The sequence below is a fragment of the Ursus arctos genome, unplaced genomic scaffold (genome assembly GCF_023065955.2).
Source record: "Ursus arctos isolate Adak ecotype North America unplaced genomic scaffold, UrsArc2.0 scaffold_34, whole genome shotgun sequence".
In the NCBI taxonomy this organism is placed as follows: Eukaryota; Metazoa; Chordata; class Mammalia; order Carnivora; family Ursidae; genus Ursus; species Ursus arctos.
Window position 1 is genome coordinate 16,137,498 of NW_026623030.1, and position 27,657 is coordinate 16,165,154.

Below are 27,657 nucleotides of genomic sequence, written 5' to 3' on the forward strand. Positions count from 1 at the left end.
TTGGGGTCCCTTCAACTTTTTGCATCTGTGGGATTATGGTTTTCATCAACTTTGGAAAATTTGTGGCCATTATTTCTTCAAATGTTTTTTCTGTCTGACCGCTACTCTCCTCCAGTGACTCCAGCTACATGCATATTAGTTAGTTCAAAGTTGTCTCACAGCACATTGATACTCTGTTCCTTTTTTTAAGTCTTTCTTTGTATGTTTTATTTTGGGTAGCTTCTATTGCTGTGTCTTCGAGCTCACTAATCTTTTTTTCTTCAGTGTCTATCTGCTGTTATAAATTTATAATACTTAGGGCAAAATAGATGTATTAGAGAATACATCGCAGCTCTAAAATTTTTGACTTAGTTGCCTTATAGACCTGACACAGACTAATTTTTTTTTTTTTTTAAAGAGAAGGACCACTTTTGCCTCTGCCTCAAATTAGTTTCTTTGGACTTTCATAGCTAAGCTCTGGTGCCACAATCTACCCTGTCTCTCAAGTCAAAGGTCTGTGAGGGCATCCTTTTCCCTTCCTTTCCCAATGTCTGTCAGCAAGTCTTATTACCTGGGCTTCCAAAAAAGCTCTCACTTCCACCCACTTCTCTCTGTCTTTTGCCACCATCCTACTCCAAGCTACCATCATCTACTCCTTGAATGACAGCAACAACTTCCTCAGTACTTTCCCTGCTCCTTTCTACCTTCATCTAATTTTGATCTGTTCTTTCTACAGCATCCGTAAAATGACAATCAGATCATTTCACTCTACTTCTTAAAATCTCCATTGGCTTCCAATTAATGGTATTTTGAATGAAACCCAAACTCCATTCTGAGCCTTTAAGATTCTTGGTCCCTCCCTGCCTCTCTACCATTATCTTGGGTGACTTTTTCCTTGTCTTGCTGTGCTTTAGCCAAAAACCGTTTGACCATTACCCACCAAAAATTCATTTACCTTACAATCTAATATGAGGGAGCATATATATACTCTACTTCATTGATTCTAAGGTATCTAAAATCAGGATGCAGCTTTTAGTCATAGCTGGTATATAACTCTCAGTCATGTGGACACATGGACATGTGGACATGTCATAGTTTAGTCAACAGCACCTTGTTTTCCTTAATGTCACATAAAATTACAATGTCTTACAATTAACAGCATCCTAAATTTGATTAATTATGGTATTTGAAATGGAAGTTGCCTATGACAGTGCTTCCCTATCCAAGGTACATCCCAGTGTTTTCTGTTCAATTCTATTTATTCCATTTCATTGAGAAAACCAAAACAAAACAAAAAAGAAAAAAACAACCCACTTGTCACGCTTGCTCTTGGGTCAGAGCTTGAAGTTTGAGAAGCTCTACTGTAGCCATTCAGGCCTTTTTTTGTTCATCAAATGCACCAAACCCTTTCTTGCTGCAAGACTTTTGCCCTCTGCCTTTTCCTGTTCTTTGCATGTCCGGTTCCTCATCATATTACAGGTGTCGGTTTAAGTGTCACCTCTTCAGAAAAGCCCTCCTTGATTACCCCATCTAAGTAAGTTGCTTTCTATCCCCCTTATCCTTTTTTCCCCTGCACCTTGTTTGTTTCTTTCATAGCATTTGTCACTGTTTGTAATCATGCACTCGTTAACTTTCTATCCTCCCCCAATGAATGACGGTAACTCCACGTATGCTGTATTGCACTCAGAAAGTCCTTGAATATCAGCTGAACAAATGCTGCTGTTTCAGAACAGCTCTGTCTTGGAGAAAGCCTTCTGCTTACTTGAAGGTCAATGTCAGGTTTCTGAATCTCAGCAGCTTTTGATTAACAACAAAAAAAAGTCTCTTGTTTGTCCTGGCTGTTGTCATGTGTGTGTGTGTGTGTGTGTGTGTGTGTGTGTGTGTCTGTCTGTCTGTCTGTCTCAGGGAGTAGGCTAGGGAGGGGTCACCTGGAAGGAAGAGGGAAATGTTAAGTATGGGGAGTAAACAAAGGAATGAGAGTAAAAACTTCCTCCTTGAATTTTTTCTCCCTTTTTTCCAATGCCCCTGGGCATTAATATGAATGTTAAAGGTATTTGTACAGGGTATGCATGTGTGGTCTAAGTAGTCAAGTGTTATTAACACAGCATTGTGTATTCCTGTAACTAATTTCTGATGTTGGACTTGATGAATTAGTTCTTTGAAAACCAGATGTTTGGGCGGCTGTAACAGCATTCTTGGCTTTCTAGGTAAATTGCTCTTTCCTTTATTTAACCCAAGCATGTAGAATTGTATCCTACACTACGAAAAGTTTATAATCAACTTCTTACCTTTTAGGCACATAGAGATGAAATCCAGCGCAAATTTGACGCCCTTCGTAACAGCTGTACTGTGAGTATTAAATCTAAAGATGATTAAGATAACATGAGACTAAAAGCCAAGAGGGAAGAGAGGGCATCTCTTATAATATCAACTAACCGATTTTTTGTTACAAACTTTCAGCTTGAAGCACTTAATGGGGCCAAACTGATTTGGAATTCCTGAGCCCCAGATAATGCCGTTTCTTGGGTTCCTGCCAGTTTAAAAAATTCTAAACCATTCTTTATGTTTGGGGAAGGGTAGTTGGAGTGGTGGAAATAGTTCTCATGGTCTAGGCTTCAGTAGGTGCAACGGAAGTCCCAAGGCAGCTTCCCGCCCGCCCCGGTGTAGAAGTTTCCGACACTAGTCCCAGCTAGATGCTGTGCCGACGCTGGGGGCTGTTGCTTCACAAGGCTTCTCTAGTGCGCTGATGCCGCAGAGAAGAAAGTCCAGCAAGTTCTGTGGACCTAGAAATTTTAACTTCCTACCAAGCAAAACAAAACTCTATGGCTCTTTGGGAGATGTCATTTATATGGAGAGAAGTAAATTCTGTGAGCGGAGAAGCATCGTGCACAGGTTATGTAGGGTCAGCAGAAGCTCGCTCTGTTTCCCATTGGAACAAAGGACTGAAATAGGCCCCTTTCAGAAGATAGGATATTATCCTTATTCATGGTTCCACCTCCTTTCTTTGGTACTTTCATGGCTTTATTACCTTCTTAGCCCTCAGTGAACTTGTCTCCATTTGTGTTATTCGTATCTGTGAATTTCTAGAAACAACCCCACCATAGTCCCCACATACACATTTTATTGTCCTGTAATGAACTCTTTCTTTCCTTTTACCTATTATAAATGGAATGTTAAGCCTTACGAGTGTGTGCTCTCCCCCCTTAATTTAGTTATAGAATGCACACGGTAAAATGCATAAAAGTACACTAATCTTATGGGTACAGTTCTATGAAATTTTTACACCGTATAGACAACTGCATAGCCACCACATAGATCAAGATCCAGAACGTTTTCAGTCTACAGTGAGCTGCCTCACGTCCCCTCCTTATCAGCATCCTTTGCCCAAAGGCACAGTTCTGACCTCTGATACTGGAGATTAGTTTGGCCTGTTCTTGAACTTCAGACAAATGGCATCATAGAGGATGTGCTGTCTTGGGCTTAGCTTTTTTTTGACTTAAATTGTCTGTGGGGTTCGTCCATGTGGTTGAATCAGTCAAGAATTTGTTCCTTTTCATTAATTATGGTGTAGCGTTGCCACTGGATGCATAGAACTGGAGTTCATTTATCCATTCTCCTGCTGATGGAATTTGAGTTGCTGCCATTAGGAACACAGCTGCCAGGAAGCACTGTTGCATGAGTCCTTTGGTGGCCATAAGCACCTGTTTCTGATGAGCATATACCCAAGCGTGGAGTAGCTAGTAGGTCACGAGATATGCTTCTGTTTGATTCTAGCAGGTACCCGGCAGATGGATTTTTGGTCTGTATTTCCCAATGCTGATGGCTGCATCTGGGGTAGGCCCTCCTTACAAGTGTCTCCCGATTTCCTCCATTTCTGCCTCTCTTCTTGAGGAACTGATGCGTTATGTTCCTGTACTCTCGTGCCCCCACCTTTTCAGTTTCTTACTGTCTTGGTTTCTTTTTTTACACACAAGTTGTTTGCTTATATTACATACATGCTCGTAAATGATCACTGAATAAAACATAGATCATTTTATGACCGTGATTTTTTTTATATTACTATTTTTTCCTAAAATAAACTTGGATATGTTTTCTATGTGTACATCGTTAATCCTTCATCTGGAGTTTTCTCTTTTTTTAGTCTTTTGGCATAGCAGTTTTTCTTTTAATTGAAGTATAGTTGACACACAATATTACATTAGTTTTTGGTCTATAGCATAGTGATTCAACAACTCTATATATTATGCTAGGCTCACCACAAGTATAGTTACCATCTGTCACCATACGATCCTATGATAATCCCATTGACTATATTCCCTGTGCTGTACTTTTCATCCCTGTGACTTAGTCATTCCAGAACTGAAGTCTGTGTCTTCCACTCCCTTTCACCTCATCCCCCCCTCCCCTTGGGCAACTATCAGTTCTCTGTATTTGTGGGTCTGCTTGTGCTTTTTGTTTGTTCGTTTGTTCATTTGTTTTGTTTTTTAGATTCCACATGTAAGTGAAATCATATAGTACTTGTCTATTTCTGTCTGACTTATTTCACTTAGTCTAATACCCTCTAGGTCCATCCATGTTGTCACAGATGGCACAATCTCATCCTTTGTACATGGCTGAGTAATATTCCACTGAGTGTGTGTTTATGTGTGTTTGTGTGTGTGTGAGTGAGAATGCCACATATTCATAAGAGCTTTTTTTTTTTAAAAAAAACATTTGTATAGCTTTATTGAGGTATACTTGAAGTACAGTAACTTCAAGAGTTTGGAAATGTGTACACAGCTGTGAAAGCAACAAGACAATTAAAATAACAAATGTATCCATTACTCTCAGATGTTTCCATGTGCCCCCGGTAATCCTCCCTCCCCCAGATTTTAAAAATTAGAGGTTTGTTTTTTAATAGAATATGCCAATATGTAGAATGAATTTGGTTACTTTCTTAACTTATGTAACTTTTATATTCTCTTGATCCCTCACATTTGCCTTGTTTTCGGGAGCAGTGACTTCTAATGCTTGCTTTACTTACTTCTGGAATTCCATGGAGATGCCTTGGGACCTCTCCCAGTAGGAGGGGGAACTGGAAAGAATGATCCCCACCCACACTTCAGCTAGAGCAGCTGGGTTGCTAGTGGTCCAGCCATGCACTCTGAAGTCAGACTGGGTTCTGATTCGAAATTGGCCTCTTTGTAACCTGTGTGATGTTGAACTCCCAAGCCTCCATCTGTTTACCTATAAAGTGGTGTTGACATTATATATTCTCCATTCCAGTATTCCATCAATTTGATAATTCATTTAAGAACTGCTCTTTGGGGGCTCGGTAAGGGCAGAGAGACAGCTGCTTCGTTCCAATATATGTTCATATTTCAGAAACAGTAAAACTTAGAAAGCACTAAGTCAGAGAGTCAGAAGTTTGATGTTAATGCGCCAAATTAGATGATGCATTCAAATGATTACACAGGGCCTGGTCCATAGAAAGTGCTAAACGGTATTGGTTACTATTAATATTTTATTATATTGGGTTTCCAGCATAATCTTTTGTTTAGAAAATGTTCTGCCCCTTTAAAAAGTTTGAAAACCACTGCTTTAGGACAACATTTGGCAGCAACAGATCTCTTTTACACTTTTCCAACTTCAAAGGCTGCTTTAAAGACACTTACAAAGGGCTCGATGTTTCTGTCTTACTGGTGCTGAGATCGTCTCTGCAAGGAGACATCATCTTTGTTACTGGTGGGAGCTCCTGTAATAACTCAACTGATAGGAGCTCCCAGTTAGAAGCTTCTAAAAAGCTCATGAGCAGTAAGATTTTCCAGCTCAGACCATTTCTATATTTTGACGAGATTTAAAAAAAGGATTTGATCCAATCTGGTACCTAAAACCCTACCTAAGTCTGTTTTGGAGGGGAGTTGGTGGGCAAACATATGACACAGTTTTAATTATGAATCAATCCGTCAGCTATAAGATTAAAAATAAATAATATGCAAATAGCTGCCTTCAAGAAGGAACCAGACATTCCAGTAGGATTTCAGCCCTGTGTCTTTTTAGCCCGATGCTCGTCATCTGACTGGTTTCTTCACCCCCAGCGTGCTATTGAACATTTACCTGGTAACCTTCTCCATCCTGGTCTTCCCATCAAGTGTGAGAGGTAAATAGTTCTTGCTCAGAACTGTCAGGTTTGCTTGAAAAGCAACAGATAATCCTAAATAGTGATCTTTCTCTCTCTTTTTTGGACACCGAGAGTAGATTATTTTTTATTACTTATTTCCTCTTGGAACTGCATCACGATCTCTTATCTGCAAAAACAGCATAGAAGAAAGCTCTATTGGCTCTTGCGCTAGGAAGCTGTCTCCCTCCTCTTCTCACTGCTAAGATGGAGTCAGCCTTTCAGTTTCTCTTTTTTATCCTGTATCCTTGGGGTTGAGGTTAACAGCCTCATAATAGGGTAAACAGATCATTTGCCCTTGGTGTGGAGAGAATACACCCACGGACACACCTAAGAATTCTCCTTGCACATTACCTGGTTCAAAATCACAGATTGCCCATCACAATACTTCAAAAATTTTTTTAAACCACAGAGACTATTAATTTTCTGCCTGTGTCCCACGTCAGTTCAATATCTGTAAACCCAATAATGTGTGTGTGGGTGTGTGTGGGGTGTCTGATACTAACACTTAATACTACAACTCCAGCACCTCAAAATAGAATCACAAGCTAAACATATTATGACTTGGGCAGAAAGAATATATAAGAAGTTGGAATGAGTTAAGATGCTTTAATGAGTGTTTGGGTGCTTCACACAAACACATAAGCCTCCTCTTGACGAACAGGCAAAATAGAGAGGGTAAAATATAGAACCAACAGCCACAAACTGTAAGTAGAAATCAGAGATGTGAGACCCCTTGAAAACTGGATGACAATAGGGAAATAGAAGGATGCCTCCCACTCCAGTGGGCCCGTCTCAACTGAAGTGAGAGTCATAATCTTGGCACTTCATTGAGCTTTTCAAGTATTTCTTCTTTAGCACTTTATAATCTATTTTGAAAGGAGAAGAGTTAGCAGAAATGGGCTAATAATAAATTGCAATTTTTTCCCCATAAATCAGAAAAGGAGTGAGCACCCAAAAGCTTTAGGTATGTCTTTGAGCAGCGAGTAAATTATTTTGGCAACGTGTATATTCTTATGTGAGCAGATTTTCTGTAGCCTCTTTTCTCCACAAGAGGCACCATGATAATCTTTAAAATGAAGCATTGTCTTGGTCATTAATTTTTATCCCTTGTATTTCACAGGCTACGTTAAGGTAGAATAGTATGCCAGAAAATTCAAAACATAAAGAAAAATGGGAACAGGGGGTAGTAAATATAGCATTTACCTCCATATTGCAGATGAAGACCCCAACCCTGCAAAGTTCAAGATGGCTTTATTTGGGGCTCCAGACTCCATCGGAGAGCATAGCTTTCAGGCCAGCTTGCCTCTGTTTTTTTGATGGGGGGCGGGGAGGGACATTAGAAGGAAGCACAACAGTTAAATGGAGACATTTACAGTCCAGGATGAAAATGGTCTCAAGGAATGGCTGTACTAAATATAAGACGGAGACCAGTTGAACTACTGGACATTGTTTATTCATTGTTTCTGGTTTTAGGAGATTTAACCATGTCACCCAAAGGGTGATCCAGGGATTCCCCTTGAGACATAACTGCCCCCTAGGAATGACAAACTTGCAGTTTTTTCCCATTTTCCCCGATAAAGAAGGAGTCCTAGCTAAGGACCCAACCAGATAATCTTTATTCCCCATCTTGTAGCCAACAGTGCACCTCAAACCAATACATTAGGAATTAGCACGGCTTTTGACATTAAAATACAAATTACTAGACCACTTACATTAAAAGCTTATCAGCTCAGTTAACAGAATGAAAAGCTCTGTTTTCTGAGCCACATTGAACAAATGTGCTTAATTGATGTTCTTTAATTCTATGTGCCTGGGAAGATTTTTTTAAATTGATAATCAAAGGGGGTTAAAATAGGGAATTAGTCATGGAAACAGTGGCAGCATTTCATAAACTAAGTCTACTCTAGGTCTGGAAATTGGAAACAATTAATAAACCCTGGGCTTCAAGGCATTTCCTTTTAATTTACTTCTTTTTGTTACATAAAATTTAATTTACTGCCTGTGTGCCTCATTCCAACTATTATTAGAAAATTGCCCTTAAACTTCGGAAGTATTATATACAAAAGCTCTCTGCAAGTGCTGATACTGAACCTCAGAAAAGAGAATAGTGAAGCTAAATGCACTGAAATCGAAGTCATTCTGCCATTGAGCAGGGAAATAATTTAGCAAAGCCAGATTAAATCTCTCTCAATAAAATGACAATTTCATCTACATGCCTTCCCATTTTTTGATAGCTAACTGTATAATGAAAACCATTAAAGTGATGCCATAGTACCATGTTTTCAGGATTTTTCTGAGCTTCCCTTAAATTTTTTCCTTTTGTTGCACAAAATTGAATTTATTGCCAAGATATTAAAATAACTCTTAGTGTCCTTCGCAGTCAGTCCTCCTTGATAAGAACTTTATTTTGCTTTCTAAGACTATCTCCGGTTCTAACGTCCTGTGGATGGTGCCTTCTGTTTAATTAGCTGATGGTGATGCCAGTCTGTTAGACGCCTTTCCTTGGCTGGCATTTTTCACATTATATTATTGTCCATGGACGTGATCTCATTTAAAGTTGCCCCTTCCATATGGCAGTCACTTTGGATTGATCTGCTTTTGCCATAGCTTCCAGCTGGATCGTGAGTGAGAAAGAATCAGAGGCTTTTCTTTTTCCACCCCATCATGGGTGTGTTAGTGCTAAGTGACTGGGCATGGGAGCTTGGCTTTGGCTGCCGGGGTTGGATAAGCAAACGTGAGTGGCACGTGGATTGCCAGTATCATGTAGGTTCTAAAATCAATGGCTCTAGAAGCAGTTTCTCATTCCAAATGGACTTGCTTGGTGCACAACCGGGTTCCTTTCCTCTTTTAGGTAATCACAGACCTGGAGGAGCAGCTGAACCAGCTGACCGAGGACAACGCTGAGCTCAACAACCAAAATTTCTACTTGTCCAAACAACTCGACGAGGCTTCCGGCGCCAGCGACGAGATAGTACAGCTACGAAGTGAAGTGGACCATCTCCGCCGTGAGATTACGGAGAGGGAGATGCAGCTCACCAGCCAGAAGCAAGTAAGGGCAGTAAGCAGTGTCAGAGATCCCTGTGTCAGAGAACACTGTGATCCTGTTAGATTTTAGAGCAGGCGCCCGTTATACCTCTTCCAAGGGACCCAAGACCGAGGCTTGTCCGTTAAATGGGCTCTTCTTCATCATCACATCTATGTTTTGAGGGCTTGGGGGTTTGGAAGAAGTAGCTTTTAAAAGTGTGGTGTTCTCTTAATTTTGATTAAAAAAAAAAAAAAAGCAAAAATAAAATGTACTGGGAGACTAGTGTGAGCCCCTTGACTTTTAAGCGTAATCTCTTCCCCCTGGCTTGCTTTGGGTTCTGACTTTAAGATGGTGGCAGGAATGGCCCTTTATCCATTCTTGTCTGGTCCCCTGGATCTGTAGAAGAAACACATATACTGTATTTCAGATTGTAGTTAGAAACTTGTGCTTTTCTGACACTGATCCAACAAAAGTAACATCCAGGAAATCCTCATTTGATACAAGGCACAACTCAGTGGTACTGATTTGCAGACGATGGAGGCTCTGAAGACCACTTGCACGATGCTGGAAGAACAGGTCATGGACCTGGAGGCCCTGAACGACGAGCTGCTGGAAAAAGAGCGGCAGTGGGAGGCGTGGAGGAGCGTCCTTGGCGACGAGAAGTCCCAGTTTGAGTGTCGGGTTCGAGAGTTACAGAGGATGTTGGACACCGAGAAGCAGAGCAGGTGGGACTTCCTGTTTGTAGAAAGCCAGTGACAAGTGTCTTCAGCGGGATCACCTGAGCATTAGGAACAGGGTGACCAACAGTCCCAGCTTGCCCAGGACTGAGAGAAGTTTCTAGCATACAAGACCTACAGTGCTAAAGCTGGGAGACTCTTGGGCAAACCAGGGTGGGTCAGTTATCCTAGTTGTAAACATGGTCAGTGTCACTTGGATTCTGTGTTGGCAGCTGGTGTCCTTTTACCCCATGCGGAGGCCTGGGAGTCAGAGGAGGGCAAATAGCTCAGTGCTTTCTTGGCAGAAACTCTTACCTTGCGTTTGTTATCACTGTGACCATGTAGCAAGACCATCACCATTTTAATCTTGGTCCTTTGTAAAGCTAGTCACCCATCTACACTAGGGTTTCTCAACCTCAGCACAATTGACAGTTTGGGCTAGATAATCCCTCGTTGTGGGGGATGTCCTGTGCATCATAGAATGTGAGCCTCAGCCCTGCTTTTACTCACTAGATGCCAGTAGCAACCCCTTCCTCACGCTGTGACACCAAAAATATCTCCAGACATTGTGCAGTGTCCCCTGAGGGGCAGCATCAGCCTTCGTTGAGAACAGCTTCTCTACAAGAATAGTTTAGTTTTTTTCTTTCGTGGTAGGAAATAGTAAGTTCAAGCAGGATCTTTCCTCTGCTTTCCCACTTTCATTTCCAAAGTCAGAATCCCTTTCCTGCTGGGGCCATGATAGTGCAGGTCGTATACTTCCCACCCTTAGGGGGCGCCATTCACACTGCAGACATGGCCGATGGGAAGGTGGGTTATGACAGTTTACAGCTTCTTGGCAGGCAAGTGTTTGATTCTAACAGAATGGGTATTTATGACAGTTTATTAGCAGATAGAAATAAATGGTCTTGAAGAATGGGTCTCGTTTTCCAGTGTGCACACTAGAGTTTGCTCATGACTTCGCGTGTACACAACTGAATCGTAGCCGTCCTTCCCAACCTCACTCATATCACCTTCCTCTGAAACTGACCTTCCTGGGACACCCTGAACTCCTTAAGCGAGATAAACTATGCCTGGAAATGCCTCTCACAAAAGATTTAGCTGGACACCATCAGACTCATTTTGATATTTCCCACGTTTACTTGACAATAGTAGACTCAGCCAGATGTGTTGGGTGTTTAATGTGTGCTAAGTCAGTTAAACTAGAAAAGATTGGAGACAAGAGATGAGACTCCTTAAATTTGAGGAGAACTGGTAGAAATATTCATTTTTTGGATATCCTCCCACTCAGGGTATTTGCTGATGTGATGGGCTGCTGGTTTAAGACCTCCTGTTCCTCTTTCCCCTGAGTCCTCACGGTATATTCTGGTTGCTTTCACGCAGACCCCCTCCCTTCTGCCCTCAAGTGCAGCTCCTATCTGAGCTGTTTCTAGAGTCCCTCAGAGACCAATTTGAGGGTCGGTAGCTGGCTTCAGCATCAAGAAACACACAACTCCACATGAAAGGTATAATCATGAGCTGTGTTTAGGAAGACATTTCATGTATACTTTCAGGGACGGTTGTGAAAGATCTTGGCTTTTCCTTCCCCCCCCTCTATTTTGGTGTTACGTGGGATACGGAGATGAGTAAAATATAATTCTTAATTCCTGTGCTCAAGAGGCAAGTCTCATGGAGAAGATGAATTATGCATTCGGATATTTACCACCTCAAATAGAGAGTGCGGTGTGCCAGGAGAGGAGTACGTTTATGCTTTGGATACAGAGCAAGGAGAGCTTCCTTGCAAGAGGAGAAATTGAGCAAGGTTTTATGGAGGACATGGCCTTTGGAGTTCATCCTTGAAGGCCGAGTAAGATTGTGTTTGCAGGGAAGGGGAGGTAGAGGAGAGCGCTGGCAGTAGAGGAGACTGTATAAGCTCACATATGGAAGTAGCAAAACACAAGACCTAAATGGGGAAGGGCAGCGATTTTTCTGGTTTGCTTCTAGTTTTTTCTATTCTCTAACCTTATTTATAGATACATTCATCAGACTCGAGTTTCAGTTTCCTAACGAGCCCCCAAACACATAACTTATTGCATAGACTTTAAGGAGAGGAAATGTTTGCTCGATGGGGTCTCCTGTGGTCCCTCAGGGGGACCTCATTCCATTTCCACTCCCAGGGGAGGCTGTGAAGGTCTTGCTTTATCCTGTTCAGTCCAGAAGCTTTTGGAAAATTGCCTTTTCCCCTTCAGCCTTTCCAAGTGAGTACTCACAGGAACTTTACCTATTAAGAGTATTTTTACCCAAGGTCTAAGTGGGTCAGATCTTCGCTCTGTAAGCAGTCAGAAAGCAAGACATAATTTGAAACTGGAAATCAGGGTTGGGCCTTTCTCCAGCCTGCAGCCTGTTTGGTTGCTTATCGGGATTAGAGATGGGCCCACTTCCTTTCTCTGGATTGGTGATGGTGGGGCTTCTGAAATGGGCCTGTGTTTTCCCGGCAGGGCGCGGGCCGACCAGCGGATCACTGAGTCACGCCAGGTTGTGGAGCTGGCGGTGAAGGAGCACAAGGCTGAGATCCTTGCTCTGCAGCAGGCCCTCAAAGAGCAGAAGCTGAAAGCTGAGAGCCTCTCTGACAAGGTCAGCACCCATCCCTTCTGCTTTTAGGAGGACATCTTCATCTCCCTCTTTTAGAAGGCACACTCGACCCATACTCAGGTGCAATCCGTGGTCAGCATATTTCACAAACACACATTTACTCAGTCCCATCAAGTCGCAGAGTTAGGCTCCACACAGACACCCTTGGTTGGCGAGAGCGTGGGAGGCATGCTGGGGACTGGTGTGTCACAGTCCGTTGGTGACTTCTTAACATCTGCCTGTCTGTGCCCCTGACGTCTGGATTCTGATCTGGCTACACAGCTCTCTCATTTTCTGGCCCCTGATTTCTAGATTTAACCTCTGGGTTAGTTGCTGGATTTAATGTCGAGCATTCTTGGAAACTACTCAGTGGCAAGGACTAATGCTCTTTCCATTGCTGCAATAGTAGGCAGCTCGGCGTCTCTCTGTTCCAAGGCCGGGGGCACAAGAGGGTCTGATGGCCACGAGAGTTCTCAGTGTTTTACATTGGAAATACGCATGTCCTGTCCATGTAGCACACCACATTATGTCTGCAGAGTGATGTCCCATTATTCTGGAGGTTTATCTAAGTCTTGAAAGAGATTTCTAATAGATGCCCCAGTGTTCCAGATAATAAGAATGAAGATCAAAGCAATTTTATGTATATATACCTAGGCTCACACACACGCACTTTTTCACGCACACACAAATACATAAAATAAAGCAAGACTCTGAATTTCATATTTTGTATAACTTTGTTATTTCATGATTATAAAAGTGATTCTTTGGGGTTATTGTGGCAGATCTAGAAACCATAGAAAAGTAAAGGAAAAGATGACTTATAATCCAGCACTGCTCCATTAGAATAAATTTAGATTCTTGCTATGTAAATAAATTTACATCTTAAAAAAAATCCCAACAGAGACCAAGGGGCTTTTCCTTAGTTACTGAATGTTTTTTGAATATGTAGGTCCAAAAAAACCCCTCAACAAAACAGAGGTACCTACTGAATCATTTAATCATTCTACTTGGTGCTGGAACTTTGAGCTTCTTTCAATTTTTACCATAATGTTATAAATCTTTAGGGACATCCATGATTATTTTCTTACAGAAATAAAATTTCATGGAAATAAAATTATTGGATTCAAGGCTGGAGCTTGCTGCTCAGGAACACTCTGGAGTTCCTTGATACTGGCTCACAATTTTTTTTTTTAACCCATGAGGAAACTAGGTATATTAATTATTTAGAGGTAAATGAATCCTTTTGTGTTGAACTTGAATATTTTTTCTATTCGATTGTTCTTTCTTAGAGTATTCTATAGCAAAGTTCTGCTCATCTTTTAAGACTTCAGACATTAGGGCTCCTGGGGGGCTCAGTTGGTTAAGTGTCCAGCTCTTGATCTCAGCTCGTCTTGATCTCAGAGTTGTGAGTTCAAGCCCCACGTTGGGCTCCAAGCTAGGTGTGGAGCTCACTTTATTTATTTATTTTCTTTTTTAAATGATTTTTTATTATATTATGTTAGTGTGGAGCTCACTTTAAAAAAACAAACAAACCAGACTCCAGACATTGATACAATCTTTTCTTGACAACTGGTAATTCAGGAAGAATTGCTCTTCTCCATACCCTCTTATCAGAAATATTATGTGACAAAGCAGTCCTTGTTTGTGTACATGTCTAGTTATGGGCTTCTCTCTGCCTTTGTGACTTTATGTAAGATTCTTAAGAGAGTTTGTCCATTCTTTCATCCCAAGAGCCTGATATAATGCTGTGCAAATAGTAAGCATTCGGCATTTGATTATTTAATTAAATTCAGCCGAAGTGATCATCCTTGTCTTAGAACTTGTCATAGCTCTTTATGTGACCCATGCCTTAGAAATAATCCTATCCCCATATAAGGCTTATCTGTGACATGGACCTTTGTGATAAAAATATTTATTTATTCATTTATTTATTTTTTGAAAGATTTTATTTATTAGAGAGTGCACATGTGTGTGAGAACGAGAATGAATGGGAGGAGAGGCAGGGGGAGAGGGAGAAGCAGACTCCTTGCTCATCGTGGGGCCCGATCCCAGGACCCTGAGATAATGACCTGAGCTGAAGGCAGGTGCTCAACAGACTGAGCCACCCAGGTGTCCCTAGAAAACAATATTTATATTCTGATCTTCAGAACTTGATTCTTTATGTGTGAAGGTTTGTGGGTATTTGCAAAAGTCATTAGCATCTAGTATTCCTAAATATGATATTATGGCCAATTTTTCCAAATGCCCAGCTCAATGACCTGGAGAAGAAACATGCCATGCTTGAAATGAACGCCCGCAGTTTACAGCAGAAACTGGAGACTGAACGGGAGCTCAAACAGAGGCTTCTGGAAGAGGTGAGTGTAAAACAGGAGAGAAATAGAGCCAGGTGGAATTCTGAAGGTGAAAATTTGTTGTGTTTAGGTGGTCAGATCCAGATCAGACGTTCAAATTTTGCAGTTCGAATTTTCAAGGAAGAGTAAGGTGGTCACGTAGTACCTTTTTTGAAGGTATTTAATACATTCAGAGAATGCGTCACGATGGCCAGGGGGTCTTTGTCACTTGTATCCCCCCACGTGGTGCTTAAAAAAATGTTGAGCTCAGATGCGTATGTGCCAAATGGAAGTTTATTAAATATACGGGTGACTGAATATTGAATTAAACTGTTCTTTTAGAGTTAATATCTAAAGTGTATCAAGTTTTCAGGCTGATAAACATCTGTGCAAATTCGCTTCATGCACAGGGCAGGAACTTGATCAGATTTATGCTGAGTACTAAATTTCTTGAAGACTTTTAATCATTCATTTAATTCAATTAAAAAAAATTACACCCTGCCTTTGAGACATAGAATGGAAAGCTCAAATTGATCTCCTGAACCCATCCCTTATATTATTTCTCGGGCCTTTTAACGGAATTCTGAAAAATCTCTCTTTAAGTTGATGACTACTTCCCACTCCCAACCAAAGCCCTCCCTGTATGTTGAGTCACTAATGACTCTGTTCTGTTCACTAGAATTGACCAACCAGGACAAATATACTTTGTAAAGATATTTAAGGAGAAATAGGACTCCAAGAGTGTTCTGTTTAACCCATAGTGAGCCTCATAGTTCAATTAACCAGACTACCTATTCTCGTTAGTAAGGTTTTATTATAGGATATCTCCCAAGGGACTCTGCTGATAGAAATAATATTGCTAAGCTATGAACTTTGAAAAGTGTGGTGAAAATTTTGCAGGTGAGTGTGAAATATTTTACAGAATGAGACTTTAAAAAAAATGGGTGGGAGTTTGTGAGAGTTCTGGAGATGGATGGCAGTGATGGTTGCATAACACTGTGCATGTCCTTGGTGCCAATGAACTGTCCACTTAAAAATGGTTAAAATGGTAAATTTTATGTATATTGTATCACAATAAAGATTTTTACAATAAAACTAATTATATACACACATGGGTGGGAAGTTCGTCAAAGGCAGTGTTAAGAACGCCGTCATAAAAATTTAAAAATCTACCTGGTGGTCAAGTAGAGAATGGTGGTCTTTTATCTGGAACGAATAGGCAATGTCCCCATTTTAGGCACATGTTGGAAACAGAACAGAAATAATCAATGATCTTGCCTGTCCTGTTTTCCTTCTGAGGAAAGAGAATTGGCTCTGACAGCTCAATACTTTGGTCCAAGGTTACATGGTGAGTCAGTGACAAGGCTTGGAATAGCATGCTGGGATCCCGATTCAGTCCCCTCTTTCTCACTTCTACACGACACGAGAACATTTCCAGCTTCCCAGTCTGTACCTCACAGAGATAGATTTTTGAGCACAGACATCTGGCTGACACTGAGTTTGAGGCATATTTCACTGACAGTTGAAACCATTATGAAACAAAGAATGATATTTATTGTCCAGGATGTGGCTAGAACCCTTGGTCGTGGTGTGCACTTTATAGGCATGTGACCAAGGGCTTAACCTGAGTGTCTTCTTTTTTTTTTTTTTTTTGAATCATTTTTTAAAATGTAAACACCTGACTAATCATCACCACAATGAAAATATAAAACATTTTCATCATCCAGAAAAGTTCCCTATGGCCCTTCTAGTCGATACCTTCTGACCCTGGCCCCGGGTACACACTGATCTGCTCTTTGTCACTACTGATAGTTTTTCTTTTCTAGAATTTCCTAGAAGTGGAGTCATACTATATATACTCTTTGTATCTGGACCTTTTTTAAAAAATTTTTTTAAAGATTATTTTATTTTAGAGAGAGTGTGTGTGAGTGTGGGGAGGGGCAAGGGGAGAGGGAGAGAGAGAATCTCAAGCCGACTTCCGTTGAGCACAGAGCCCAACTCGGGGCTCCATCTCACGACCCTGAGATCATGACCTGAGTCGAAACCAAGAGTCAGACGCGTAACTGACTGAGCCACCCAGGTGCCCCTCGATTCTTTAGTTTAGTTGAGCATGCTTTTGTGACTTACCCATGCTGATGAATGTACTAGCAGTTCATTGCTTTTTATTGCTAAGCAGTAATTCATTGTATGGGTATACCATAATTTATCCACTCACCTGTTGATGAACCTTTGAATAGTTTCCAGTTTTTAGTTATTATAAATAAATCTGCTATGAAAACTTGTGTGCAGATCTTTGTGTGGATATGTTTTCATTCCTTTAGGAGGAACATTGCTGGGTCACATGTGTATGTTGATAACAAAGTGGTTCCATTTTGCACACCCAACAGCAGTTCCAACCCCATAATGCTTAGTGTTGTTTAGCCTTTCTAGTGTGTATATTACAATATCACATTGTGGTTTTAATTTGCCTTTCTTCAATAATGAAAGATGATGAGCATCTTTTCATGTATTTGTCATTCATGTGTCTTCTTTTGGGAAGTGTAAGTTCAAATCTTTTGGATAGTTACTTCTAAGTAAAGTTGTTAAAGATTTCTTGGTACTAACTCTTTGCCAGATGTATGGATGGTGAATCTTTCCCCCATTCTGTAGCTTGCCTTGTCTTTTAAAACAGTATCTTTCAGGGGCGCCTGGGTGGCTCAGTCGTTAAGTGTCTGCCTTTGGTTCAGGTCATGATCCCAGCGTTCTGGGATCAAGCCCCTCATCGGGCTCCCTGCTCAGCGGGAAGCCTGCTTCTCCCTCTCCCACTCCCCCTCTTGTGTTCCCTCTCTCGCTGCCTCTCTCTCTGTCAAATAAATAAATAAAATCTTAAAATAAAAAAAAAAAATAAAACAGTATCTTTCAAAGAGCAAATGTTCTTTTTATGAAGTCAAATTTATCAGTTTTTAAAAACGGTTTGTGTTTTCTGTGTTCTATTTAAGAAATCTATGCTGATCCTAAAGTTGAATACTTTCTTCTCTCTGTACTACTAGAAGTTTTATAGTTTTAGCTTTCATATGTAGATCTAGGATGTATTTTGAGTTAATTTTTATGTATGATATGAGAGGAGAGGTTCACTGTTTTCTGTAGAATTGTCCTGTTACTCCAGTACCATGTGTTCAAAAGACTCTTCCTTATTAAATTTTCTTGATACCTTTGTCACAAAGCCATCTACATGTCTATCCTTATTCCATTACCAGAGCATCTGATTATAACATTTAAAATCAAGATACAGTGTGTGTGTGTGTGTTTATCGTGATAAGTGTGCTCTTTAATCCCCATCCCCTATTTCTCCCATCCCCCCACCCACATCCCCTCTGGTAATTTGTTCTCCATAGCTAAAAGAGTCTGTTTCTTGGTTTGTCTCTTTTTTTGTATTTGCTCATTTGTCTTCTTTCTAAAGTTAACCCAAGTGTCCTCTTCATTAGGTACAGGGTTGGGAAGAGTTTTTTCTGCCATGGAGTCCAAATTCCCAGCTCTTCTTCCATTGTTCCCTTCATCCCTGCCCCTGGCAGAATTTGCTAATGGCTGTCTCTCCCAAATCTTTCCTCTTGGGCCGGAAATGGCTATGGAAGCTTTTTTGACACGGCACTTGACAGCCACTATCAGTCCATTGGAAGTAATGCCAAAGATGAAAGTCCATTTGCTAATTCTGGTCAAATTAACCTCCTGTCTAAGGCAGAGAATCTCTTCCCCAACATTACTCACCAGTGGGCCTGGTTGAATGGAGGCCTGAGTGCACAGTGCCGGTGGACATTCCAACCCATTTTTTTCCAGCAACTTTCATTCTCAGAAAGTCATGTCTTATTTTGAATTAAAGCCTCTAACTTCTGACCATTGGTTCTATTTCATTGAAACATTTGAAAATAGAGCAGTCTGATTATTTCCAACCAAAAAAGGAGATTAATGCTGATCAGTGATCAAATTACTTGATTAATAATTTAAAAGCTAATGTTTCATTAGCAATTGCTATGTGCCAGGTGCCCTTCTGAGTACTTTCCAAGAATTGGCTCCTAAAACCCTCGTGACAGTTCTATGAGAAAACTACTTCTATTATCTCTATGACAGTCTATTAGGATATCTAAGTCGCTCTCCCACTCCAGACCGCCTTCTCTTTCCTAAGAGAAAGATTTCAAGTCCCTCCAAGTTTGAAATGTTCTTTTCTGGTAGATTTATCTTTCCAAAGAGAGCTTCTAGAAGTCCTCATGGTCTGAACAACATGGAGTATGGTGGGATATCTCCAGCTCCATTCTGTGAGCCTCTGCCAATTAGCTTGGGCTCTTTGGGTACATTTATCGCACCACTGACACCCACTGACCTGTTACATCGACACCAACCCTTCCATAAGGGTTTTTGTTTTGTTTTCTTTTTGATATCTTTATATTCTGTGTTTATCAGTCAGTGTTGTTGGTTTTTTTTTAAGATTATTTGAGAAAGAACACCGGCAGGGCAGGGCGGGGAGGGACAGACGCAGAGGGAGAAGCAGACTCCACGCTGAGCAGGGATCCCAGACATAGGAGGGGCTCCATCCCAGGACCCAGGGATCATGACCTGAGCCGAAGGCAGACACTTCACCGACTGAGCCACCCAGGTGCCACTATCAGTCAGTGTTTTTAAAAATACGGTCCGTTTGAACTTTCTCTGGCTGGTTTTGCTCCATCCTTTCTGCCATCAGGGTTGTTTGGTGCTCCGGCTCTGTGATCCAGCTCCTTCGTGCGCCCTGCCAGTCTCCTGTCACCCTTGTGAAACTGTTGGACAGATGAAAGCACAGAGCTAATGCTCTCCTTTCAGTCCGACACTGACCCGTGAATAGCCCCCATTTGCCTCGCTGGGAGGCAGGTAAATGGCTTTGAAAAACATTCCACCGAGCAGCAACCTGCCACTCTTACTTGTTTATTTATTGTAGTAAATAATCAGCCTGTTTCTTGGAAAGCTAACGGACAGTTGATGCATTTGTTCTAGAGAAATATTTTGGGCCCGGCTGTCACCAACCCAATTCTTGTCCCCAGCTCCTGTTTCTCTGCTTCCTGCCTAGTAATTAATGTTGTCCTAAAATAGTGGGAAGAAACTAAAGAGGGTAATTTGCGGAAATCACTTGCGCCGTAGGGGACTGATAGCTCCCTTTAAGAGGTAATCTTAGCTGTTTTTTCTGCTCCCCTTCCCCGCCATGTTTTAGGGGTTTCTGTGGTTTGATTGAGAAATTCCAGGTTGGCAGATAGGCTAGGTGATCTCTGGTAGCTGACAGTATCTCTTGCTTTATGGAGGACTGATGGGGGGAGGCTGGTGGAGGAGGTTGACATGGGGAAGACTGATGGGGTAGGGAGAGGGGAGCCTGAACTGGATAGAGGGAAGGGGGGAGAGAGAGACTGCTAAAATTCCTTGAGCAACTGTGGTACGCTGGGCACTTGGCATGGCACTCAGTATATCACCCAGTCAGGGGAGACATTATACCCACTTTCAGATGAAAACACTGAGGCTTCTAGAGGCAATATGAGCTGCCCCTATGGTCCTATACGTGTTAGAGTCCTCATTTATGCCAGGGTCTGTAGTCTTCCAAAGCCCACATTCGTTCCAGCACACCGTGATGCCTCAAGGAATCCACTTCCCCTCAAGAGGAAGGGCCGTAGAGGAGTAGAAATGGAAAGAGAAACAAAACATAGGTGGAGGGAAGCAAAATGGGATGAAGAGGGTCAGCAAGGTCTGAAGTTGTTGCTGGCTCTCGGCCTTCTGGGGCTGAGAGCGCGGAGATTTGCTGTTGCCTGTTGGAAAATGCCCATGGTGATGTTTACTGCTCTTTAGGAGCTCTGTCCTTGAATGTGCAGAGCGTCTGGGCCACCACGGGAGGGGGTATTAGGGCCACCTCGGGGGTGGTTAGATTGTCACCCAGGGGTCGGATGACATCAGGCGGTCTCATCAGGGTAGCTGCTCTCTCCTGCTTTTTTAGAAACAGAAGCATTTTAGGAAAGAAAGCCATAAAACCAGCATCTTTATAACCTGCCTTATTTTCTGGTTGACTTCCATTGTAAAAATTGGAGAGAGATTTCCAGCACAAAACTATTTCCAAAACACTAAAGTGATATTCCCCCCTGGGTTTTACTGACACTTGTGCTGAGTCCGGGCTCTTCCTCTTCCTCCCCACACTACAGAAGTATCTCCTATGATTGTGGCTATCTGTGTCCTGGTTGAGGGGTCCCTCACCCTGACAAGGCGCTCCTTAAGTTAGAGGTGACGTGATTCCCCTTTGTGCATCCACACTGCCTGAAGAAAGTGATTTCTCACAATAGCACCTGAGACCTTAAAAAGCAGAGCTCAGGACAGATTGGAGCATAGCTGTCACAGCAGTAATTCACAGCATCTTCGATGTCAACTCAGGTGGGCCAAATGTCCTTAATTGTAACTGACCGGAAAGGCAGACACACCAGCCTGGCCTTCCTCTTACAGTGGGGATCCTGTGACTTGCTGGCCAACAGAGATTTCTGGGCAGATTCTTTTTAACTGTGCCATGCATCCATCTGGGACAGAAGACAATCAGTAATTCTGAAACAAGATGATTTCAGAAGCTGAAATTTGGTGCCATGCCTGCTATTAGTTTGGTAACAAGAACAGCGGGGGGGCACGAGTTGTATTGTCCACGGTATCAAGACTCTGTCTGGCCTCTCTCCCCACCAGCAAGCCAAATTACAGCAGCAGATGGACCTACAGAAGAATCACATCTTCCGTTTGACTCAAGGGCTGCAGGAAGCTCTGGACCGGGCTGATCTGCTGAAGACCGAAAGGAGTGATCTGGAATACCAGCTAGAAAACATTCAGGTGAGAACCAGCAAAGGGAATTTACTTAAAAAATTGTCTGCAGGGGCGCCTGGGTGGCACAGCGGTTAAGCGTCTGCCTTCGGCTCAGGGCGTGATCTCAGCATTATGGGATTGAGCCCCACATCAGGCTCCTCCGCTGTGAGCCTGCTTCTTCCTCTCCCACTCCCCCTGCTTGTGTTCCCTCTCTCGCTGGCTGTCTCTATCTCTGTCAAATAAATAAATAAAAATAAAATCTTTAAAAAAAAAAAATTGTCTGCAGACGCAAAGCATCATGGCTAAAAGCCATCTAGTGAAACGGTCACTCTCTTTATATTGTGTAGTATTGTGCGTTTCCCCCAATATTTCATTGTGAAAATTTCCAAACCTTCAGAGAAGTTGGAAAATACCTGTAATGATCAGCTCTGAGATTCTAATATTAACCCCTGGCTTTTTTTTTTTTTCTTTTCCATATACTTATCCATGCATGGTCCTTTTTTAGTTTTGGTTTTGGCTATAAGAAAAGGACTAAGTAAGTAAATATTGGCCCAGTGTGGTCCGTGTTGAATTTTCATATGCTAGTATTCTCACGACTTAATCTTTTTATTTTTCTAAGTACCAAATTTAAAAGCATCCTTCTTTTGAGGGCCAAGCTTAATTTTGTTTCTATGAATTTTTAGGTTCTCTATTCTCATGAAAAGGTGAAAATGGAAGGTACTATTTCTCAACAAACCAAACTCATTGACTTTCTGCAAGCCAAAATGGACCAGCCTGCTAAGAAGAAAAAGGTGGGTCCTAGTGTTTGAAAAGTGGGGAGGTTTTGCTCAGTCATTATGATTCATTAAATACTGTTGTGATAGATAATTATAGAAACATCAAAGAAAACAAAACACGCATTTTCTCGTTTTATATTGGGTTGAAAATAGGTTTTGAGAAAGTCAGAACAGTACTTACAAAGGGATGTCATTAATCAAGTCTGTAACACACTACTTTGTGTTCATGACCTTTATAATGATAGTGCCTGTCTCTGATAAGGGAAGGATTTTTTTTTTTTTCATTTCCTAAGCAGCTGGGGTGGGGGTGACAGCAGAGAGAAAGGTTTATAGGGAGGTCATTGTACAAGACTCCAGAGGGATTAGCAGCCCATAGGCACAGGACTCTAGAAAAGACCCGAAATTACCCAGCCCAGTCCTTTGGATTGGCAGAAGCCTGTGAGGAGCCCAGGAGCCAGGGAGTTGAGGTGACTTGCCTCACGTGCCTGACTGGATAGCTAGGCCCTCCCCTGAGTGCTGCTCCATCCCTTTAAAATTATGATAGACAAACACATGACAAACTATGACCAAAAAGAAAAAAAAAACAACTGTGGACAGGTTTCTATGTAGATGCACCTGGGAAGATTTTTCCTACACCCAAAACACGCTTCCCTAAGCCACCGAGGCCCTCCTGGGAGGTTTGGCCGGGTGTTCTCAGTTCTAAGAGGTCTCTAAGGAGCTTGCAGTTTGCTTCCAAAAGCATTCCTACCCTGGAGGAGCAGCGGCAGCCCCCCTGTGATTTGGAATACGTGAGAGGGGGCTGGAGGGGGCTGCTGGTGCCGTGTTCCCAGCGCGGTTGGGACTGTAAGGGGGCGGGGGCAGCTTCAGCAGCAGCCTGCTCCTGGGACAGCTCAGGGGAGGGGTGTTGCGGCCTACTGTGTGACTCTGTGTGCTCGTGCTGCTTATGATACTGAATCTTCTTTTATTTTAGCAGCGGATTGTTTTCTGATTGTGTCATGTGCTGTAGTTAGGGTGTTTCCATTGAGTTTTGGTTGTTAATTTTTTTTTTCAGTCCCATTATTCCCTGTGTTTTCCTTTTTTTCCCCTCCGTGTCCAGTACGTGTTTCCATTTGCTTTTTTTTTTTTTTGAGTAAGCCCCTTGTTTTGATGTCATTTTAGCAGTCAAGTTTTTGGTCTCCATTTTTTTTTTAAACACTCATCTCTATGTCTTGTAACTAAGTGTCATGAGACAAACACAAAGCAAGAATGATTTCCGAACCATCTCTCCTGACTCCATCCTCCACTTCCATTTTTTGAGGGTAAAGACTCAGGAAATGGCTCTCCTTCTTGGGAATGCTAAAGGAAGAGGTGGTGGCAGTTCAAGCATCTTGAACCCTCTTGTTGAAAATTTTCGAAACCCTATTTTTTTCCAGCCGGCTGGAATGGGCTGTGGCTCAGTCTCCCCCTTTTCCCCTTCACATGCCATTTTTACTAAATCCGCTTACAGTGAGTATGCTCCTGGCTTTCGTGGTTTGCTCCTCTTGAGTCAGACTTCCTTTAGCTAGTTTCAAGTGCCAGTTTCCAGGAGTTAGGAGATATCTCTGTTTCCATTGCTAGGGTTTATTTAGTCGACGGAAAGAGGACCCTGCTTTGCCCACACAGGTTCCTCTGCAGTACAATGAGCTGAAAGTGGCTCTGGAGAAGGAGAAAGCTCGCTGTGCAGAGCTAGAGGAAGCCCTTCAGAAGACCCGCATCGAGCTCCGGTCTGCCCGGGAGGAAGGTAGGGGCACTCCCTATGCCTAGTCTGTGGAAAAAGGCAGAGGACCCATCTCAAGCAGATTGGTCGTACTAGTTCATCTTCAGTCTTTATGGCTCAGAAGCTCTCAGTCCAGACGTCCCAAGTCTGAAAAATTCACAGCATCCTTGGCATGGCCCATTCAGCACAATGCATGTTCTTTTGGTCTTGGGTCCTCAAAAGACAGCCCAGGGGCAGTCCGCTTGGTTTTGGCCTCTTGGTGACCCAGCTAACCGAAAGGCATCGGACTGGTCTCTCTCCAGCTGCCCACCGGAAGGCCACAGACCATCCGCACCCATCTACGCCAGCCACCGCGAGGCAGCAGATCGCCATGTCCGCCATCGTGCGGTCACCTGAGCACCAGCCCAGTGCCATGAGCCTGCTCGCCCCGCCATCCAGCCGCAGAAAGGAGTCATCAACTCCAGAGGGTATGTGCTCAAGGAGCCACTGGAGTTCTGTTGAAAATCATTTTTAATCGACTAAAAAAATGCAGACATATGGTAAAAGTGACAAGTAATAATACTAAGAGTAATAATGCTAAAGGGTAAGAAGTCCGTCTTCTCCCCTGTCCCAGTGCCAGTTCCCTGAGCTAGAGACAACCTTTGTATTCTTCCAGCAATAGTTCATGCATGTAAGCACATGTTGTGCTATTCATGTGTCTTGAATAATTATATTTAAAGAGTATGAGAAATAGGCATATTTTCCTCAGTCCTTTTTTTCTATTATAAATATCATAGCATACTATGCTGTACCTTGCAAAACACCTTTCTTTTACTTCAAATATTAGAGTGTTTATTAATACATATGCATCAACCTTGTCCTCTGAGAGGGCTGCGTGGTATTCACTGGTGTGGGTACAGGGTTCACCTATTAAAACCAGACCCCTGTTGATGGGCATTTAGGTTGTTTCCAGTCTCTCCTTACCAGGAGTGCCCTATAGCGAAATTCTGCACCTCTGCGGGTGCTACAGCCGTAGGATTAGTTCTCGGGAAATGACTCACTGCATTCAAGATTATTTGCATTTTGAGTGTTGGTAGTTTGGTCCAGTTTATATTCTTACCAACAGTGTAAGAAGTTTTCTTTGTGGTCTTAAAAATACTCTAGAACTTAAAAGTTCGCCTAGAGAGGAAAAGGACTTAAAAAAAAAAAAAAAAGGCTAAGTTGTGAGGGCGATCTGGCTGCGACATCTGTCACCCCGTTGATTGCCAGGGTTGATTCGACTGATCTGGCTGGCTAGGCAGGTGCCCCCTTCCTCCCTCACCGCTCCATGTGCATGCACCCTGCACCCCTGCCCCAAAGCTGCATGCTCAGTCAAAGGTGACAGCCTTCCCTGATAGAGGAGGACTGTTCTTCGGTCAAGGGTGTATGAGTAGCTGAGCTCCCCTGCTAGAACCTTCAAACAAGCTCTCAAGGTCCATTTGTAGGAGAACGTCATGTGGTCAAGCTTCCAAGAGTCCAGATGCATCCAGTGAGACGCTGCCTGTGGCAGCCTGCCTTTCTTTCTTTTTTTTTTTTTTTTAAAAGGAAGGTGGTTTGGAAGGTCTCAGGGGATCATGAGAGCAGTGGGTTAACGTCATGGTATCACAATGTAACCAATTTTAGTGGCAAATCTGGATGGCGTTTTGGTGTGGCGGTGGTTTTTCTTCAGGAATGGTTTTTCTCCAGGAATGGGTTTTTCTCCGGCGACGATGCCCTCTTGTTTCCTCTGTTTCCATAACACTTTGAATCAAAGAGCTTTACTCTTATAGTCATCACGATGGTGATGGTAACACACCAAAATCCTTTCTGACCATAGTGTCCGTTGACCGGGCTCCACAGAGCACGGCCTGTGAGGTTCCTCAGACCCCAGGCCCCTCCTTCCCATGTTCTGCGTATTCACCAGGTCAGAGTGTGCTCACATCATTTATTCCTTATGGCTTTCTGGTTAAGGGTGGGAGCCTGTGTTCTGTGGAGAACCCAGTTTGGATTCAGAAATTTGGATCCTGAGCTTTGCTGTTTAAAGCTGTCTTTAATTAGGTCACTATGGAGAGGGGGGCCTATTAAATGGAATTGGAATATAAATGTAAGGACTGGAATATAAATGTAAGAATTTGATTTTTAAGGCTTAAACATTGAGTTTTTATCCAAAAGAGGTTATTCATGAAAGAACAGGACATGAAGAGAGAATTCTTCAGTCAGTTTATATATCTAATAACTAGAAATTCTGTAATACAGAACTGGTTTTTAAACTGAATTCTGAATTCTCTTAGATACAGGCTTTCATCTGGAAAAAAAAACTTTAATGATTAAAATATTTACAGACATTTACAGCATAGGTTTCCTTAGGCCCACAATCATCTTTATTATCATATAGCCTGTCTTCTGCCGGTAACATGTTCTTTAAAAATACTCAATTCCTAATAACTGGATAATGGAGATTTGAAGTTGATTCATATAAATCTAGATGCATCTGTTAGTGTTAAAATACTTTCATACTCTGTAACTAATCTGCTCTAATGGTTTTTTAACAGCTTTATTGAGATAAATTCACATACCATACAGTTCACACGTTTGAAGTGTATGATGTTTTTTGTCAAGTGCGCAGGGTTGTACAACCATTGCATTGTAATTTTGGGACATTTTTGGTCTCAACCTTTCCTCCCCCAAAAGCACTCTACCCGTTAGCAGACACTCTCCATTCTCCCCTCTGCCCAACCTCTGGCAGCCACTAGGCCCAATAGATTTGCTACTCTGGACATTTCATGTAAGTGAAATCATACCATATTTTTTGTGTCTGGCTTCTTTCATAGAGCATAATGCTTCTGAGATTCACCCATGTTATAGCATTTATTTGTCACTTTTTCCGGTTGAGTAATATTCTGGTGTATGGATAGCACATCTTGTTTCTTAATCCACTGATAGTCATTTGGGTTGTTTCCACTTTGGGGCCATTATATAATGTTGCTGAGAATGTTGTATGTTGTGGCTACATATGTTTCCAGTTCTCTTGGGGATATACCTAGGAATGGAATCTCTGGGTCATACCATTGCTGGGTGATGCTAAATTTAACTTTTCGAGGGACTGCCAAACTGTCTTCCAGAGTGGCTGCACCGTTTGACATTCCCACCAGCAGTGTATGAGGAGGGTTCTAATTTCTCCACATCCTCAGCAACATTGTTTCCTGCATTTTTGACTCTAGACATCTGAGTGGGTGTGAAGTGGAATTTCATTGTGCTTTTGATTTGTGTTTTTCTAATGACTAATGACGTTGATCATCTTTTCATGTGCTTCTTGGTCATCTATTTAACTTCTTTGGAGAGATGTCTAGTCACATCCTTTGCCCATTTAAAGTTGGGTTGTCTTTTTATTATTGAGTTGTAAGAGCTTTTTATATATTCTAGCAACAAGTCCCTTGTCAGAGATATGATTTACAAATATTCTTTCCCATTCTGTGTTTTGTGGGTTTTTTTGTTTGTTTGGGTTTTTTTTTA

General features: G+C 42.1%; 1 protein-coding gene across 1 annotated transcript in view; it reads left to right on the forward strand.

Annotated features, from left to right (window-relative positions):
* The window catches only part of CIT (citron rho-interacting serine/threonine kinase), a 158,155-nt gene that overhangs the window by 108,222 nt on the left and 22,276 nt on the right, over positions 1-27,657 (forward strand). The window contains exons 24-32 of the mRNA XM_057305738.1: positions 2,275-2,328; positions 8,991-9,188; positions 9,696-9,889; positions 12,355-12,490; positions 14,737-14,841; positions 21,523-21,663; positions 22,320-22,427; positions 24,009-24,171; positions 24,450-24,614. Of these exons, the coding sequence (XP_057161721.1) occupies positions 2,275-2,328; positions 8,991-9,188; positions 9,696-9,889; positions 12,355-12,490; positions 14,737-14,841; positions 21,523-21,663; positions 22,320-22,427; positions 24,009-24,171; positions 24,450-24,614 (1,264 nt within the window). The remainder of the gene's footprint in view (positions 1-2,274; positions 2,329-8,990; positions 9,189-9,695; positions 9,890-12,354; positions 12,491-14,736; positions 14,842-21,522; positions 21,664-22,319; positions 22,428-24,008; positions 24,172-24,449; positions 24,615-27,657) is intronic.